We start from the raw sequence: 19,621 nt of genomic DNA, 5'->3' as shown, positions 1-19,621 counted from the left end.
TCCAACTAGCAGAGTTTTGTCCTCCCATGGTAATTGACTTCAGTTGCCAGCGGTGTGTGATGCCATACTTGGTCAAATGCACCTCAGGGTGCAGTGTTGAAGTGCACAAGTATCATATAAGTGGGTCAGAGATGTGTCGTGAGGGTTCTTGGAGGCTGGCATATGTCAGATGCCAATGTCAGTGGATGGGGGAATCATGTGGCCAATGCCCGTGGAGTATTCCCTATGATGTTGGTGCCCAATGTCCAACATGGAGGCCCTTTGGGGCAAGTTGCTAGGTAGCAGTTCTGACTCCAACTGAAGAATTCTTATCATCCAGTTTACTCACAGCAGGTGATAGGATAGAAAGCTGCATATTAATGAGGCAAGATGTGCAGTTGATAAGGTTGTTAACAAGCAATGATCCCCTTAATGGGCAAGTCTCGCCTTCACACTCAGAGCTTCATTAATAGACAGCATGCTGTTCACAAATGCCTCCCTGGACTTCTCATGCATTTCTGCCACATTTCCTGCCATAACCCACATTATTCCGGGCACAATAGGATTCTGCTTCAGTCTCTTTCTATGCAACAAATATATTTCTGAAGAAATAATACTTTTATGGAACAACCTTCAACACGTATTGTTTTGACAAAGGCCCTAGAGTGACCTGACTGAAACATGGTGTTACACGCAGACAAGTTAGACTCTGACAGCAATGAAAGATGTCCACTGATATGGTACAGTGGGCAGTAATCATCTGCTTGTTTTGACACTGACAGTACCTAAACTATAAGATATTACACTTCAAAGCATTCAGAGTGAATTATAGGTTCCAATGTATTCTGGATTTAAAGTGGGCAACATAGTCATGAGGTAAATTTTTTATTTAATTTCTTTGCAAGTGTACAACTTTCACATTTCCAGCTTGCTGACCTATGATGGGAACAAATTCACAGTTAGCAGCTACCTTTTGGAATCTCACCTACATAGTAATACATCATGTGAGTGTAATGGCATGGGGTAATGTGATCAGACTAATAATCCTGAGGACTGTTGATCAGTGGGAAATACATTACTAAGGTAGGGTAAAGTAAGGCAGGAAGAGACTCCTGTGGAGCATAAATACTGGTGTAGACTGGTTGAGCTGAATGGCTTGTTTCTGCACTATAATTCTATGTGATGATTTGCTTGTTCAAATCCCACTGTAGCTAATTTGAAATTAAATTGAATAACTCTGGTAATACATGGAATAAAATTGACCATGAACTGATAGATTGTTGTAAAAGCCCAACTAATCAAAGAACAGATATAGTTACTGTAGGAGGACAGCAAGAAAATGAGAGAAATAGGTTGCAACTTTTCAAACACTTGTGGAAACTGACTTGTCCTTCAGGAATACTCACTGATGAAAGAGAAATGTCCACCCCTGTTTAAAGGTCTTCTTTGGAGATATAAAATTAAGCTTATTTCTTTTCCTCATCACTGGAATAGCTTGTGTCTCAAGTTAAGAGTCCGTGGTACTTTTATTTTAACAGGAGTTATCTGTTGCACCTGAATGTAAAAATGGCTTAAGTTCAATGCCAACCACCATGTAGAGGTCAGTTAAGTTTTCAGAAATATCTATCACCTTTTCCAGAGTAACATCACAGAGATTGTAGGATAAATAAAGACTCTTTGTCCATCAGGTTCGACTTGTACCATGCTCTTAGTTGCACAATACAATGATAATGGAATTGTTGACTAATCACAAGTCAGACTCTGGCTATTAGTCTACAGTAGGCTTAGACATGAGCCAAGGAAAACCTGATTGCTGGAGAACTGTGGAAATCATAGTTTCAAATTCATCTATTCCTTCCAAGAAAGTTACACTTGGTGCATGTCATAGAGTCATACAGCACAGAATCAGACCCTTCGGTCCAACCAGTCCATACCAAATATAATCCCAAACTAAACTAGTCCCACCTGCCTGCTCCTGGCCTATATCCCTCCAAATCTTTCGTAATCATGTACTTATCCTAATGTCTTTTAAATATTATAATTGCGTCCACATCCACCACCGCCTCATCTTCAAAATTATTTACGTACTGCATTCTAAAATATTACTTATGAAAGCAATCTATCTCATTTGTCTTTCATTGAATCAACATTAAGAGCTGTGTTAAAGAGTTGTAATATTTTTGAAGTCCATGAGATATGTTGTGTGTGGGCTCTGCATGTCAAATAAGGCATGGGCCCTTTCCTTTTGATGACTTCCTCACTGAGTCCTTAATCTCCTTCAGTTCACTCCATTGATTTGCTGTTTATATAGATTCTGGAAGTCACTCCTCCCTCCTTCCTTATTAGCTAGAGTATCTAGCCAGGTGCATTAGCTAGAGTATCTCTTGAACATCATAATTGACTTTATTTGTCCTGAATTAGGGAAAAAAGAATCTATAGAGCAGGGAAAACCTGCCCAATGACTATCCATGAATTCTGATCTGTAGACACCCATCATCACTGAGATCAAATCATCTGTAAGTGTGCAGAAGAGATTTAATGAGGGGATGAATACCTTGATGAATACCTGTGATCTCAAACTGATGTACTTTTCAGACCTGACCTGCAATGGATGGATTCCTATCTTTTTTTTTGCTGGCTGCTTTCGACACTGAATATATCTGGAGTTATCCTGGCAGGAAATGAGCTCTATAATGCATGGAAAAAATAACAACTCGCAGAAAATGACATTGTTTTAAAACCTAAATTTTTTTTGTTTAATGTCTTGCCTCTATTTAGAAGCACAGTGTAAATGTAGTGATGATGCAATATATATAGACTTCCAAAATGCATTTGATACAGTGCTGTATAACAGACTTGTGAGCAAATGTATAGCTCTTAGACATAAATTTAACTTACTGGCAGGAAACAGAGAGCAGTGTTTAATTTTTGCCTTTCAGACTGGAGCACGCTTTATGGTAAAGTGCCCCTGGGGTCAGTGTTGAGGTCCTTGATCTTTGGCATACAGAGCAGTTTCAAAATTTGCAGATAATTCAAACTAGGAAGCATTGTAAAATTGAGGCTAGTGTAGAACTTCAAAATGCTAAGTTAGTGAAATTGGCAGACTAGTGAAAGTTCCATGTGATATAAGTGATTCATTTTGGAACGAAGATCATGGATATAACATAAATATAATTTATAATATATAATTTATATAAATATAAATAAAGGCCACAGTTCTAAAGGGAATGCAGGAATAGAGAATCTTGGTCTTATCTGTGCATAAGTCAATGAAGGTGGCAGCACAAGTTCAGAAAGCACTTCACAAAGCACACAGTACCCTAGGATTTATTAATACGGGTGTAGGGCACAAGGAGGTTATGTTAAACTTGTACAAGACATTAATTCAACTTCAGCTCGGGTATTGTGTCCAATTCTTTAGGAAGGATGTGCAAGCTTTAGAGAGAATGCAGAAAAGATTCACAAGAATGATTTCAGGGAGAAGAAAATCCAGTTAAAAAGATCGTTTAGAGAAATTGGGACTTTTTCTTGGAGAAGATAAGACTGAGAGGAGATTTCAGAGACATTCAAAAGGGGTCTGGATAAAGTAGATCAGGAGAAATTGTTTCCTTTCATGAAAGTTTTGAGGAGAGGACACAGATTTAACAAATTGGCAAAAGAAGCAGAAGTGACATAGGATGAGCTTTTCGCATAATGAGTGGTTAGGATATGGATTGCACTGCCTGTGAGTGTGATGAAGACAGGCTCATTCACAGCATACTGAAAGGAATCAGATTGTCCTTTTCAAAAAACAATCATGCAGGTTTGCAGGGGAAGGCAAGGAAATGGCACTAGTTGAATTGCTGGTTTGGAGAACCAGAGCAAAAGCGATGGGCTGAATGGCCTCCTTGTACAGTACAATCATTCTGTGCTTTCAAATCTCATATATAAAGGGTACTTCCACAAGCCATGTGCCCAACAAGGAGTCAGGCCCACAGGGAGCACATATCAGAGATAGGGTAACAGCACTCCAGACAGCATTCTCTGCTGGAAGGATGCATCACAAAATTACCCCGTAAATAATAGTCACTCCGGTTGAAGTTGGTATAAATCAGCACTCTAAAGTAAAGAGACAAACATTTGAAGAAATATATGTAACAGTACAGCACTGAATCTAACCATGCAAAAGCTCAGTCATTTCTCTTTTTTCTTCACAGTGTCTTTATGGCTGCTATGTCCATTCCTCTATTATCCCCACTTTCCATCGGAGGTGCTATTGGCTTCTTCAGGTAAGAAATAATTTGGTATGATTTTATAAATCAGTAGGAAGTAACTGATAGAAAAGCTAACTCGTACAGCATTGCAAAGTACCATTCAACATGATGGTTGCCTTCTGTGGCCTCCCGTTGTCATGTTTCTTACTCCACCTTATTTACATCAGAGCTTGTTAAAGGACTATTTTACACTTTGTCTGTTACATCTAGTTTTTCAGCTACATACTGGTGGCTTCTGTCCAATGAAAGTACATTAATTAGTTCATCTGCCTGTCAAACCTGAATTTTGACCCACAAACAAGGAATGTTATCAAAAGCTCAGCTAGTCAGGCAGCATGAAGAGGATCAGAGTTGACATTTCAGGTCATGGTGACCTCTCAGCCATTGAAAAGTCAATCGGCCCAAAACATTAATTCTGTTTCTCCACACAGGTGTTGCCTGACTTCCTGTGTTTGTTTTGCTGGCATTTTTGTCTTTATTTCAGATTTCTGGCATCTACAGTATTTTGCTTTTTTGTTGACTTTTGAACTTGTTTTGGGTTGGCAGCATATTTTCCTTTAGAAGACCAATGGCATGTATCTGCACTCCAATCCTCCTTACCTCCCTTTCTCCACTACTCCTTTGTTATTTCCTACCCCTCTTCCCTTTCCTCCTCTCCCCACATCTCCCCATTCCCGGTCTCCTAGTTTCCTGTCTACTCCCTTCTGCATTATTCTCCACTCTTTCTGTCTTTACACCCACCTCTCCACCTCATGTATTTTCTCACCTCAACTCCACTTCCCCCTCTTTTCCTTCCTCCACTCCTTTTCACCCCTCTTCTCCTACTGTCTCCTTATTTCACCTTTTCCTCTCTTGGACTATTCCCCACCCCTCCTCTCCCCAACCCTAATTCTACATCCTCTGCCCTCCTCTTCACTTCCCTCTTTCTTTGTACCTCAGTGACATTTCCTTCCACCGTTGTTGAGTTCAGAATGTCCCAGAAAGCTTCACCTCAATGTAAATCAGGGTGTTTAAACTATTATAGGTGTTGATTTATTGGGACTGGGGATTTGATTCCATTCCTGTGTGACCTTTGAAGTACTGAGGAAGCAGCACACATGTCACCGATTAAATGTTTTATCTCAATGCAGCTTCCAAGCTTTGTTTGAGGATAAAGGGGCTTTCCCTTTCTTCAGTACAGCCTGCGGTTCCCCTGCCACACTGGCATATTCTATACATTTCAAATATCTGGACACAGTAGATCAATTCAGATGAAAACAGCTAGTTTATAATGAGGCCTTTTTGGCACCATCAGGACAGATGTGATCAATAATGAAGGCAGCAGAGAGCATAGCAACAATAAAATAATACAAACTGCAGACAAACAACGGAAATAAATAATTCAGCAGAGTAAATGGCCTCACAATAAGAATAAATGCAAAAAAGCAGCCTGCCTTAGAGACATATTTAACAGGGGGGGAACCATCATGAGGATGATGATGATAACTTCTTGGTTTTGCTGGACTTGTTGCAAGGGTGGATAACCAGAGGGCACATATTTAAGGTGATTGGCAAAAGAACCAGTGGTAGCACAATATTTTTTTTGGACCACCAGTAATTAAGATTTGGAATGCATATCTGATAAGGTGATGGAAGGAGTTTCAAAACAGCCTTCAAAAGGAATTGAAGAAATACTTGAAAGAAAAAAATGAATTCCAGAGCTACAGGGAAAAAGCAAGACAATGAAATTAATTGAATTGCTCCTTGAAAGATTCATGCAGACTTGATGGGCTGAATGGCTTCCACTCATGCTGTGTTACTCCACAATTCTATGACAGTGGCGGCAAGCAGAAAGAAAAATGCAGAAGATCAATTTGCCATCAGTTGATTTCAAGCTGTGTTTCAGTGGGCTCAAGATACTGGTGCCAAATTTACAGACTCTGCATTAAAAGAGGGTTAACAAGTTTATCTCTGACCCAATGGGTAAATGCCCTGGCACTCAGCCACACAGCTGAGGATGATCACTTGTTTTATTTATTGAAGTAACCTCTCCTGTGTCAGAAAAAATGATGAATGCTCAGGGTGTGGCAGGGGTAAAGGTCACACAGATTCCCCACCTTCAATTACAACCTTGATTGCTAGAAAGGGGGCTCGGGAATGTGCAAGGACAAAGATCAGGTAAACCAGAAGAGGAAGCATGACCCAAGCTCAATGCAGTGAGGGTGTAGGGAGGAAGAATATTTACTTATCCTTTCATAGGATCTGTGAGCATCGCTGGCACCATCAACATGGGCAGTGAAGACCTAACAAAATTTCTGTAAGTCTGGGGTGCATGTAGGGTAGACCAGATAAAGATGGCAGGAATTCTTTCCCTAAAATCCATTAATGAACCAGATGGGTTTTTATAACAATGGGTGATAACTTTATGGTCACCATTATCACAGCGAGTTTCAGTTCCAGATTTTTTGAAGATTAATTCAGGCGAGACATAAGCTGAAACTCTGTTTCTAAGTTAAAATCAAGCTGCAGCCAATTCCCTAATCCATGTTGATGTCTGGGAGCCAGGGGTTTATGGAAATGTTTCAGCCAATGAACCAACTCACTTGCTGCAAGAAGTGAACAGGAAAAAATCTGAGCCTGACTGGCAGATTGGTTCTTTAATATTGGGAGCAATGCGTGACTTCAATGCCATACACTTCGACCAATGTCTTCAAGCAAATCACTTTCAGCAGGAGAAAAGAAATTCAATCATGGAGCGAAGAAAATGGAATTTGAAGATGGCTGTTCAGAGGTTGGAGGTCAGCTGTGAGGGGAGGCAGAACCTCTCACCTGCTTTTACACCATCTGCTCTTTTGGCTGTTTCTCAAATTTTATTTGGCAGGTGGACCAAAAGGAGACTTCAGTGAGTCGTTAACAATAATCAGATAGGAGAGAAATGTGAGGAGAATGCAGCTGATTAAAAGTGACAGCTTTTATTATTGATATGGGACTAAGTTTAGAGAAAGTATGTGAAGAACATTCTGGAAAATCAATTTGCACAGGCTTTGACCATTGACTTTAATAGACAGCAGACTGTAATAATCTTTTCAAAAATAAAGAAATAAATGAAACTGCTTTATCTTAAACTGTGCCAATAGTTCAGTTGATAAGCTTGCAGATCTAAGTGGTGCTTTACCATAGGGGATTGGGCCATGATTCTACACTGCCCTCCAGTGTTTAATGAGTTCCCTGATCTCTCTTTCTGCTTCATCCCATTGAGTACTACATCCCTTAGAAATGACCCCTGCACCTCCTCTCTTGATAAGCATGCTTTCACCAACTAGCTCACATTCTTTGGGATTCTTCCTTAAGCCTTGCCACCTTTTTGGCTTCCCTCAGGACCCTCCTTAAAACCATCGTTTCAATCAATTATTTGAATGCTCCTGCCTTTCCTGATGTCTCCCATTCCTTGTGTTCCCATGAAGTGCCATTAAAATTTTATTTTTCTTACCTTCAGACATATGATCATTGCCAGTTGTAGCATGTGCTAAATTGTCCTCGGAACCATCTTTTCTTTGACAGAGATAAAGGCTGGAGTCTTGTGGAGGCAATGGATTTTGGGTGCTTGTTAGAAAGCTAGCAAGATCAACCCAGGAAGTGCTACACCTGCCCCGACACCTCCCCCCTCACTCCCATCCCAGGCCCCAAGAAGACTTTCCACATCAAACAGATATTCACCTGCACATCTGCTAATGTGGTATACTGTATCCACTGTTCCAGATGTGGCCACCTCTACATCGGGGAAACCACGCGGAGACTTGGGGGCCGCTTTGTGGAACACGTACGCTCAGTTCGCGACAAACGACTGCACCTCCCAGTCGCAAACCATTTCAACTCCCCCTCCCACTCCTTGGACGACATGTCCATCCTGGGCCTCCTGTAGTGCCACAACGATGCCACCCGAAGGTTGCAGGAACAGCATCTCATATTTCGCTTGGGAACCCTGCAGTCCAATGGTATCAATGTGGACTTCACAAGCTTCAAAATCTCCCCTCCACCTACCCCATCCCAAAACCAGCCCAGCTCGTCCCCGCCTCCCTAACCTGTCCTTCCTCCCACCTGTCCACCCTTCCCATCTCAAGCCCCACCCCCATCTCCTACCTACTAGCCTCATCCCGCCTCCTTGACCTGTCCATCCTCCCTGGACTGACCTATCCCCTCCCTAACTCCCCACCTACACTCACCTTTACTGGCTCCAACCCCGCCTCTTTGACCTGTCTGTCTCCTCTCCACCTATCTTCTCCTCTATCCATCTTCTATCCGCCTCCCCCTCTCTCCCTATTTATTTTAGAACCCTCTTCCCCTCCCCCATTTCTGATGAAGGGTCTAGGCCCAAAACGTCAGCCTTCCTGCTCCTCTGATGCTGCTTGGCCTGCTGTGTTCATCCAGCTCTACACCTTGTTATCTTTCTGGAAATTAATTATTCGCTAAGCCTGGGACTGATTTCCAAAAGTCTGTTTAGGAATTATTGGAGTGACTATTTGACGGTCTTCAGTGATTTAAGTTTACTGTGTTGTGAATACTGAAGTAGAAAGGCTGATTTGATTTGGCTGTCAGTTTCCGTGTTGTAACAAGACAGAAAAACAGAGTTAACGTTCCAAGTCCAGTGACCCTCAGTCAGAACTGAAAATATCCGAGAAAGGGTGATACTCTTGTTGATGGTGGGTGGGGAAAGTGAAAAAAATACAAGAGACAGTGCCCAGAGAGAGAGAGGAGATTATGAAGGGATAGGCAAACAAAGAGATAATTGATGATAAGCTGAGAGAGAAATAAATGTTGGATACGGTACTGACAAGAAGTTTAAATGCTTGAAAATAGGTTGGCTCTACTGGGAGCAATGCATACAATCTAGGATGTGGGGTGTTGGGGGATGGGAACCGAATATGGAGGGAAGGGAGGAGTTAGAGATGGACCAGGTGAACGTGAGAGCAGGGTGGAAATTGGAAGCAAAACTGTAGGGACTGTTCCCTCCAGGACACCTTAGTCCCCTCCTATCATCTCCCCACAGCCCCCACGGCACCTTCCTATGCAGTTGCGAAATGTCTAACAGTTTGCTGTTTACCTCCTCCCTCCTCATTATCTAAGGATCCAGACACATCTTCCAGGTGAAGCAGCAATTTACCTGCACGTCAATCAATCTAGTCTACTGTAGTCATTGTTCAGTGTGGTCTCCTCTACATCAGATTGACAAAACACAGACTGGGTGACTGCTTTGTGAACACCAATGCCCTGAGAACCTGCTGCAGTACTCCAGCATGGCTCAGCTAGAGATGGAGGAACAACACCTTATATTCTGCCTAGGTATCTTACAGATGTCAGGACTTAACATTGAGTTTAACAATTTTAGAACATCAATACCCTTCTCTATGCACTTCACTCTCCTCCCACTTCTAAGTCCTGCCTTGTATGGGTTGACCCATTTTCAATCAATGACATTTCTTGTTAGCCTGCTCCTCAGCATTTATCTCTTTCTCAGCTTATCAGCAATCTTTTTGTTTGCTTATCCCTTCCTTCTTTCTCTTTCTCAGCCCTATCTCCACATACTCTTATTCACTCTTCCACCATCCTGTCATCAGCACAAATGCCAACTATTTTCAGTTCTGACAAAGGGTCACTGGACTCGAAACCTCAACTCTGTTTTTCCCTTGACAGATGCTGCCACATCTGCTGAGTTTCTCCAGCTCTTTTGTTTTTTGTTTTAGATTTCCAGCTTCTGCAATTCTTTGTTTTTAATCTCCAACAAATACAGACCACCAGACATGTGGACAATACATGAGAGATTGGAGAGATAAACTGGAGTCACTTGGGGCAGTTAGAGGCTGAGACGAGAGATTTTATGGTTCAGTGGGAAAGAGATGTAGTCGCTGTACGGCATCCATCATCTGAACAGAACTTTGTGCCACAAATGTGAAGTACATGATGTAATGCATTTATGCACACAATGCACATAGGTAAGCAGGCAGGCACCAGTGGACTTGAACGACTTGTATACACAAAGAAAGACGCAAGTGGATGCACACACAAGTACTGAAGTGAGGTCTTTAAATATTTAATGTTCTGAGACTGTTGTTGGCTCCTCAGTCACTGAATGACAATGAATGTGGTTGAATCCTGATTAAAGTGCATGGCTGATTCAACAAGAAAAGTTCTCCATGGATCAGGATTTCAGTTCCATGTTTTCATCTTCTGTCTTTATCCTAATGACAAGCAGGCAGATTCGTACCTCAGTTCTAGCAAAACTGGTTTTGGCTCTAAAGCCCCTTAAGATTACAAAGCTTCTGTAGAATCTCACACTACAGCAGTTTGAATCAGGGAATCATAGTGGAGGTTGTCATACAGAACTCTGAGATCTCACAATTCTACAGTCATTAAAATCAATAATCACAAGGTATGGGATTAAATCTGGGATAAAATTAAAAGTTATGTTAAACTTATATTGAATCCTAGTTAGACCACACTTAAGAGTACTGTATGCAATCCTGATTGTAATGCTATTGTAAAAATATGACAGCACTGGAGATGGTGCTGGGATTTACAAAAATAATAACAGAAATGTGAAGGTATACTTATCAGGCCAGGAATGACAGGTTAAAAAAACAGTTTGAGAGGCGAGGTACCTGCCGCCCTTGTCCTTCTATATGGCAGTGGGTGTGTGTTTGGAAGATGCTCTCTAAGGAGCTTTGGCCAATTTCTGAAGTGCACCTTCTGATTGATATATACTACTACTACTGATGCCCATTTTGAGTTCCACCTAAGCCACTCATCTGCTGACCTCAGTACAGCCTTGGTTCAAACATGGACAAAGGAGCTGGATTCCAGAGGTGCGGGGAGTGATTATGTGAAGAGTGATGCTACAGTGGTGGAGGAACTGAACGTTTGTGGATGTGGTGCAAATCAAGTGATTTGAGTTGTCCTGGATGTCGTCAACCTTCTTGAGTGTTGGAGCTGTATTCATCCAGACAAGTGGGAGTATTCCATCGCACTCCTGAATTGCGCATTTTAGATGGTGGATAGGCTTTAGGTGATTTACTTGCGGCAGGGCTCTTAGCTTCTAACTTTCTCTTGCAGCTACTCTATTTATATGGATAGGTCAGTTCAGTTTCTGGTCAGTGGTAATCCTTGGGACGTTGATTCAGTGTTCATAATGCCATTAATTGTTAGATTATCTCTGAATGGAAATGGTCATTGCCTGGTATTTCTGTGGCGCAAATGTTACTTGCAACATTTCAGCCCAGGCATGGATATTGTGCAGGTCTTGCTTTATTTTTATGAGTACTGCTTCATATCTGATGAGTCACAAATGGTGCCAAAGATTGCGCAATCATCGGTGAACATCCCCACTTCTGACTTTATGATGGAGGGAAGATTGTTGATGAAGGAACTGAAGATGGTCAGGCCGACGACACTACCCTGAAAACCTCCTGCAGAGATGCGCTGGATCTTAGATGACTGACATCCAACAATGACAAGTATCTTCCTTTGTACCAGGTATGACTCCAACTGACAGACTCCAGTATCTCCCACCTGCCAATTTCCGTTGATTTGAGTTTGCTAGGGCACCTTGAAAACAATGATAATCACTCCCCGCACCTCTGGAATCCAGCTCCTTTGTCCATGTTTGAACCAAGGCTGTAGTGAGGTCAGCAGCTGAGTGGCCTGGGTGGAACCCAAAATGGGCATCACTGAGCAGGTTATTGCTGAACAAGTGTTTTGTTTGATAGCATTGTTGGTGATGCCTTCCATCACTTTACTGATCATCGAAAATAGATTGATGAGGCAGTACTTAGCCAGGTTGGATTTGTCCTGCTTTTTGTGTATAGAACATACCTAGGCAATTATTCTGGAACAGCTTGGCTAGGGTAGCAGCAAATTCTGAACCACAAGTCTTCAATACTATTGCCAGAATGTTGTCAGCACCCATAGCTTTTGCCATATCCAGTGCCACCAAAGCCTTTTTTTGATATCACATGGGGTGAATTGGCTGAAGACTGGTATCTGTGATGCTGGGGGCCTCTGTAGGACGCCAAGATGGATCACCCACTAAACACTTCTGGCTGATGATAGTTGCAAATGCTTCAGCCTTAATCTTTTCCACTGAGATGCTGGGCTTCCCCATCATTGAGGATGTGAATATTTGTGGAGCTTCCTCCTCCTCTAGTGAGTTGTTTAATTGTTCACCACCATTCACAACTGGATGTGGCGGGATACAGAGCTTAGATCTGGTTTGTTGGTTGTGAAATTGCTTAGCCCTGTCTGTCACTTGCTACTGTTTGGCATGCAAGCATTCCTGTTACTAGCTTCACCAGGTTTTCAACTCATTTTTAGGTACGTTTGGTACTGTTCCTGAATGCCCTCCTGCACTCTTCATTGAACAAGGTTTATGGTAGTGATAGAATAGGAAATCTGCTGGGCCATGTGTTTGCAAATTATGTTGAACCACGATTCTGCTGCTGTTGTTGATGGCCCACAGCATAGATGCCCAGTCTTGATCTGCTAGATCTGTTCAAAGTCAGTCCCATTTAGCACAGTGATACTGCCATGTAACACGATGTAAAGTATTATCAATGCCGAGGCAGGAATTTATCTCTATAAGACTGTGTCTGGGTCACTCTTGGTAACACAATACTGTCATGTGCGGCCAGCAGATTGGTGAGGATGAGGTCAATCATGTTTTTCCTCTTGTTGGTTCCCTCACCACTGGTTACAGACCCAATCTAGCAGCCATGTCCTTTAGGACTTGACCAGCTTGATCAGTAGTTCTGCTCCCGAGCCACTGTTCACGGTGGACATTGAAATCCCTGACCTAAGTTCATTCTGCCCTCATACCACATTCAGTGCTTTGCCCAAGTGCTTTTCAACATGAATGGGCATTGATCATCACCTGAGGTTTCCTTTCCCATGTTTTCACCATGTTCCTGGTGCCTTGAGACGTTATGGTATCTAGGGTCAATGTTGAGGATGCCCAAGACAACTGTCTCCCAACTGTATTTTACTCTGCCACTACCTCTGCTGTGCCTGTCCTGGGAAAGGACTTATCCAGGGATAGTGATGGTGATGTCTGGGACATTGCCTGTAAGTATGATTCTGAGAGGATGACTGTATTGCTTGACTAGTCCCCCATAATTGGCAGTATGTCTGCTTTTGACAGCTCTTCCAATTTTGGCAAATATTAATAAGGAGGACTTCGCAAGGTCTTATGGGCTTATTTTGCTGCCGTTGTTTCAGGTGCCTCGAATCATGCCAGGTGGTCTGCCTAGTTTTGTTTCTCTTTTGAGACTTGACAGCAATTGTTACAACTGAGTGGCTTACTTGACCATTTCAAAGGGCAATTGAGAGACAACCACATTGCTGTGGAGAGTCACATGTAGGCCAGACAAGGTAAAAATGGCAGTTCCCTTCTCTAAAGGACACCACTGAACCAGGTGGGTTTTCTGACAATCAAAATGCCATTAGACTTTCAATTCCAGATCTTTATTTGGTTCAATTCCACCATCAACCATGGCAGGATTCGAACTCAGGTCCCCAGAACATTACCTGGTCTCTGGATGAATAGTACAGCAATCGTCTCCCCTCTCATCTTCCACTCCTTGTTGCCATAGAAATAAACAGATTATAAAATAGTTTTGTCACTTTGCAAATTGCTTTGGTATTATTTCTTAAATCAGCCATTTGATGTATTTTTTTTGAAAGACGAGAATAGACAAAGCTTTCTCACATGCTTTGTTCCAATTCTTTTGAAAAGCAAACAGTATAATTTTCACTGCAGCTTCACATTATTGATGCTATGTGCTTTAAGATTTTGACACTAAAAGCTTTTTGTTGTACTGGGTCTAAAAGAGATATGACAGGGCAATAAAATGTAAAATGAATACCATTCATATGAAATGCCAGTGTTTGTTTCTCCAGTTACAATTTTCTGTTGTATTTGTTTTAGTGACTATTATGAGGTCAGCCAGGTAGATCTTATAGAACATGAGTTCTCTGATTGGGTCTGTTAACCTGGTTCAAACAAGGAGCCCTGGCTGACAGATAAGAACAGGAGTGTCAGACATCCTGTTCACTCTGAGAGCTGGCTCTGAGGGAGCTGGATCAGTGTCAAGGACTCTCCACAAGTACATAAAGGGTGTCTTTGATACGGGATACTGGCCTCTGGAATTATTTCACTTGTAAGGTGTGTTTACTTATTAACTGATATTATGGAGCAGGCAGTGCAGTGGGATAAAGCACTGACTGTTCAGAATGGCACCTATGCTCTCATTCAATCCAAATTAATTTAAGAGCAATCTTCCTGATTTGCTTGGAACCTAATATACTTTCAGTTATAGTTATAGAGTCATGCAGCATAGAAGCAGACCCTTCAGTCCAACCAGTCCATGTCAACCATAATCCCTAACTAAACTAGTGCCACCTGCCTGCGCTTGGTTCGTATCCCTCCAAACATTTCTTGTTCATGTACTTAGGATGTCTTTTAAACATTGTATCTGTACCTGCATCCACCACTTTCTCTGGAAGTTCATACCACACACGAACCACTCTCCGTAAAACAAAAAATGCCCCTCATATCCTATTGACATATTTCTCCTCTCACCTTAAAAATATGCCCCCTAGTCTGGAAATTCCCCACCCAAGGGAAAGAAAAACCTGCCATTCACCTTATCTATAACTGTCATGATTTTATAAACCTCTATTAGGTCAACCCTCAACTTCCTATGCACCAGTGAGAAAAGACTCAGCCCATCCAGCCTCTCCTTATAACTCAAACCCTCCATTCCCGGCAACATCCTGGTAAATCTTTTCTGAACCCTCTTCACCTTAATAATATCCTTCCTATAACAGGGCAACCAGAACTGGACACAGTATTCCAGAAGAAGCCTCACCAACATTCAGTACAACCTCAACATGATGTCCCGACTCCTGTACTGAGTTGTCTCAGATTCTTCTTGGTGGGTAACCTAATGTGCAACCAACTGTGGTGACCACAACAGGTAGCATAGGCACAATGAGCCCATGTCCTCTTTTCATAAACATAAGTGTACATGTCTTATTTTGATACTATATTTACAATCTCATTCAGGGAAGTTGCAGAATGGCTTGTTTGGGGGTCAAGAAAAAGTCTTAAACTAATGCAGTATGGATTTCTCTGCAGTTGACATATATATTTCGTAACCATCAATGAAAATGCCCAGAATACAATAACTTGCATTTATTTAGCACCTTCAGAGTAATAAAATACGCGAAGATACATCACAAGATCATTATCAATCAGTGTTGGCTGGGCCGTATAAAGAGATCTTAGGACAGATGACCAACACAGAACAATGATATAGATGTTAGGGAATAATTTAAAGGAATCTAAAGAGGTTTAGGGAGGGAATTTCAGAGCTAAAGGTAAGCTTCAGAACTTTTGTAAGAGCAGTTACCAGTGATTGAGGAATAAAAACCAGGAATGTTCAAGAGGCGAAAGTGAGAGGAGGGCAGAGATCATGGATGATTATAAGAGATTAAAGATATTAGGCAGGGCAAGCCTAAATGGAATTCAATATGAGTTAAGATTCATGCAGCAGAATTTTGGCACTATGATCTTGAGGACTTGGCCCACTTGGCCAGTGTTGCTGTACTGAGCAACTGTTAGTGAAGGACATGAAGTCTCTTGTCCAAAGTATATGCTGTGCCTGTTTTATCGTTAATCCTTGTTGCTGTTAGCCCTTTCTCCAAGTGGTGCTCAACATTGAGGAATTAGGTGGTAATCAGCAGTAGGTTTCCTTTCCCGTGTCTCACCTGATATCATGATTCTTCATTGGACCCAGACTCAATGTTGAGGAGTCTCAGGCCACTCCCTCCCAACTACTGTGCTGTCACCTCTCATGGATATGTCCTGCTGGTGAAACAGGACATGGAGTTTAAGATGGGTGGAAGATTGGAGTCTGACCAGGAGGTGTTGAACAGTTAAATATGGATGTAACAATGGTATGAATGTGGGTTCAACAGCAGGTAAACTGAGATAGGACATGGAATAGGACAATACTGCTAAAGGATTTCATTTGCACTTATGCATGAGACCAGATTAAGGACCATTACTAGAAGGTAAAGTAGTCATTAATAAATCCAGTAAGGAACTCCTGAGAAACTTAGCTACACATTGAGTGGTTGAAACCTTACTATCACAAGACATAATTGAGAAAAATAGCTAAGATGAATTTAAAACAGAGATAGATAAGCACATGAGGGTGAAGGGAATAGAAGGACATATTGATAGGATAGAATTAGATAAAAAGAAGAAGGAGGAAGCTCAGGTGAACCATAAAAGCCAGCATAGAAGTCTTGGGCCAAATGGCCGGTTTCTGTGCTGTTAATACTTTGAGGCCTTATAGAACATGAAATGAGAGATAGCATTGTGGTGTCAGGACAATTTACGTCCAAAAGAGTCAGAATGACAGAGGTCAAGGAACTGGGGGAAGGGACAGTGATAACTGTAAAACTGATCTGTTCTTATGATGTGCATGTGTAATTTTTTTCAAGAGCTGTCAAAATTCTGTTAACACCACATGTCTGAAGGGAGAAACAGATGAGTGAGGCCATTTGGCCAGTCTTAGCTCATCCATCTAGAAAGAGTCCACATCCCATCACTCATGTATCCAAACATTTTTTCAGCAACTCCCAGACATTTGCATCCAGTACTCCGTCCAAGAGGCTTAATACCAATAAAATGTATTCCTGTTCTTCATTTTGAACTTGTACCCTTTTTATCACAAATCATCACAGTTATTTTTAAAACCTTCTAAAGACATTTCTGGACTAAATAATTTGCAATGTTGCAAAAATGCAAGAAAAATTTCCTTAAAAATAGGCTAAGAGGTATGAATGAATGATTGGTAGTACAGAACATAAGCATTGCTAAAAAGGAGACTAGAAGTTGAAGTTATTTATCTTACATTGTGAAAGATTCCTTCACATTCAATAAAACCATGCAAGGCTTGCATATTTTCAGCAATATCATGTCCATTTGTTCTTGCAGCATTGCCAGCTAATTAACCAAAATGCCACTCAAAGAAGCTCTTGACATAAGACAATAAGAAATAGGAAAAGGAGTAGGCCATTCAGCCCCTTGAGTCTGCTCCACCATTCAATAAGATCATGGCTGAACAGACATTCCTCATGTCCACTTTCCTGCATTTTCCCCTGTAACCCTTGAGACCCCTGCATGATGTCACTATGTCATGGCAGTCTAGATGTACCACTTGTGTCTAAAATTGTGTTCATTGAACTCATGAACTTAGCAACTTGCGCAGTTGAGTTTTGTTTCATGGACACCATGTATACCCAAGTAGACAATGTTGCCCTGGGATCCCCTCGAGACAAGCTCTTGTTACCGTCTTTGTTGGTTACCTTAAGAAACACATCTCCAATGGAAAGACCACAAAACTCCTTACCCCTTTCAAACTTTGGATATGAACATTTGCAATATTAGCAATGTTTGCAATACTTAAATCTGCAATCACATCAAAAAAAATTAACTCCATGCTGCATTCAAATTTACCATTGAAACAGAGCAATCAAGTGAGCTCCTCTTCCCTCATGTATTACTTGAGAAGTTTGATAATGGGTTTTTCACTCCTCTCCAACAAAAGCCCACATTCACCAGTCAATATACATGTTGGAATTCTAACAGTCTTGGAGATTGATCTCGTAGCGGACTGTATCAAACAACATATGTTGTTGACCATTCACAGTCGGCAGCACGCCCCTTGTGCTTAACCAGCCTGAACTTGCAAGCCTCAGAAAAGCATATCCATCATTAGGTATGATTACACTGTTGGAAATCAATTATTAAATAGTCTGGACTATGCTAAGTGTTACACCAGAAAACAATTATAAGGTCATCTTATGGGCTAACAATGTGCTGCATTTGTGTGCACTAGATGCTACATGCATAAATACTCAGGACTCTGTTTTGTGCAGGTAATCCAATTTGTACATACATTGCACCTTTTTAAAGAAAGGGGTCATGGAGACAGTCAAACTCTGCTAGAATCCCATGGCAAGATCCTAACCAATCCGAATGGACTCGCCAATTTGAGAATCAAGATTTATGGTTAACCATTTTTGCTGCATCTCCATACCAATGATGGTCCAACCAATCAGCACTATCTTTCATGTTTCATAAAAAGAGGTCTCATTTCAACTCCATTTCTGGCACCTTAGACTTGTCGAGTGTAAGACAAAAACATAAAACAAAGGCCCGCAGTTGATCAAAATCTGAAACAAAAACAGAAATAGCTGGCGGAACACATCAGGTCTGGCAGCATCTGTGGGAAGACAGACAAAAAGTTTCAACATTTTGCCTCATTTTAACAATGTCTAAGAGACATACAAAACTATTCAATAAGGTAGTGTTATGACACAGGAATAGCCAGCCAGACCAAATCAGACTCGCTAACACTGGATTAGCAACACAGTGAAGTTAAAACATTCGATGACCCTCAAAATTGCCCAGTTGTTCCTGATCAGACTTTAGGGATAACAGTTATGAGACATCAAGTTTATAACTTCAACAGAATTAACAAATTATTATTAATACTGTAACTTTAGTAGAACAAAGATAAACAATGTGATAATCTAATCAATGTCTATGATTTAAACCCAATCTTCTCTGATCATAACCCCAGTCTCACACATGGACAGTCAGACAGATAAATTAAGGGATAAATTAAGAAAAATAGAAGATGTAATTTGCCAGTTCGATAACTGTTTCAACAATGAATACTAAGCCTTTATGAAATTTCTTGAGTGATGCATTGTATTGCAAGCAGATGAGGTTGTAACTTGCTTGAATTCCAAAGTCACCTGAGAATGTGAACAGCTTCCAGCAGGCTTTGAAGAATATTTATTTATTTCTTATAAACTGGGATTATCTTCCTAGAAAATTCAATAATTCTTCCACTGAATATAAAACAAGAGAGAGTAAAATGGAAACACAGCTTCCCAGTCTACCAGCTTCGAAACACACAGCACTTCTGTCCAAAAATGTCCTAATCAAAACCAGTTCAAGAGCAAAGAACAATACAGACCAGGAACAGGCCCTTTAGCCCCGAAGCTTGCGCCGCCACATTTTGCCCTTCCATACTAAAACTGTCTTCACTTATAGGATTCGCATCCTTCTGTTCCCGTCCTGTTCATGTATTTGCCCAGGTGTTTCTTGAATGCTGCTATTATGTCTGCTTTCACCACCTCCTCTTGCAGCGTGTTCCAGGTACTCACCATCCTTTGTGTGAAAATCTGCCTCGTACATCCCTTTTAAACTTCGCCCTCGCACTTTGAACCTGTGTCCCCTAGTAATTGACTCCTCCACCTTGGGAAAAATCCTCACACTT

General features: G+C 41.4%; 1 protein-coding gene across 1 annotated transcript in view; it reads left to right on the top strand.

Annotated features, from left to right (window-relative positions):
- LOC109933983 (calmodulin-binding transcription activator 1-like) overlaps nt 1-19,621 on the top strand; it is a 1,079,584-nt gene that overhangs the window by 797,945 nt on the left and 262,018 nt on the right. The window contains exon 6 of the mRNA XM_048614878.1: nt 4,176-4,247. Within this exon, the coding sequence (XP_048470835.1) occupies nt 4,176-4,247 (72 nt within the window). The remainder of the gene's footprint in view (nt 1-4,175; nt 4,248-19,621) is intronic.

The sequence above is a fragment of the Rhincodon typus genome, chromosome 31 (genome assembly GCF_021869965.1).
Source record: "Rhincodon typus isolate 14 chromosome 31, sRhiTyp1.1, whole genome shotgun sequence".
NCBI classification, from domain to species: Eukaryota; Metazoa; Chordata; class Chondrichthyes; order Orectolobiformes; family Rhincodontidae; genus Rhincodon; species Rhincodon typus.
Note: the sequence above shows the minus strand (reverse complement) of the source record. Positions and strands in the feature narration are given on the sequence as shown.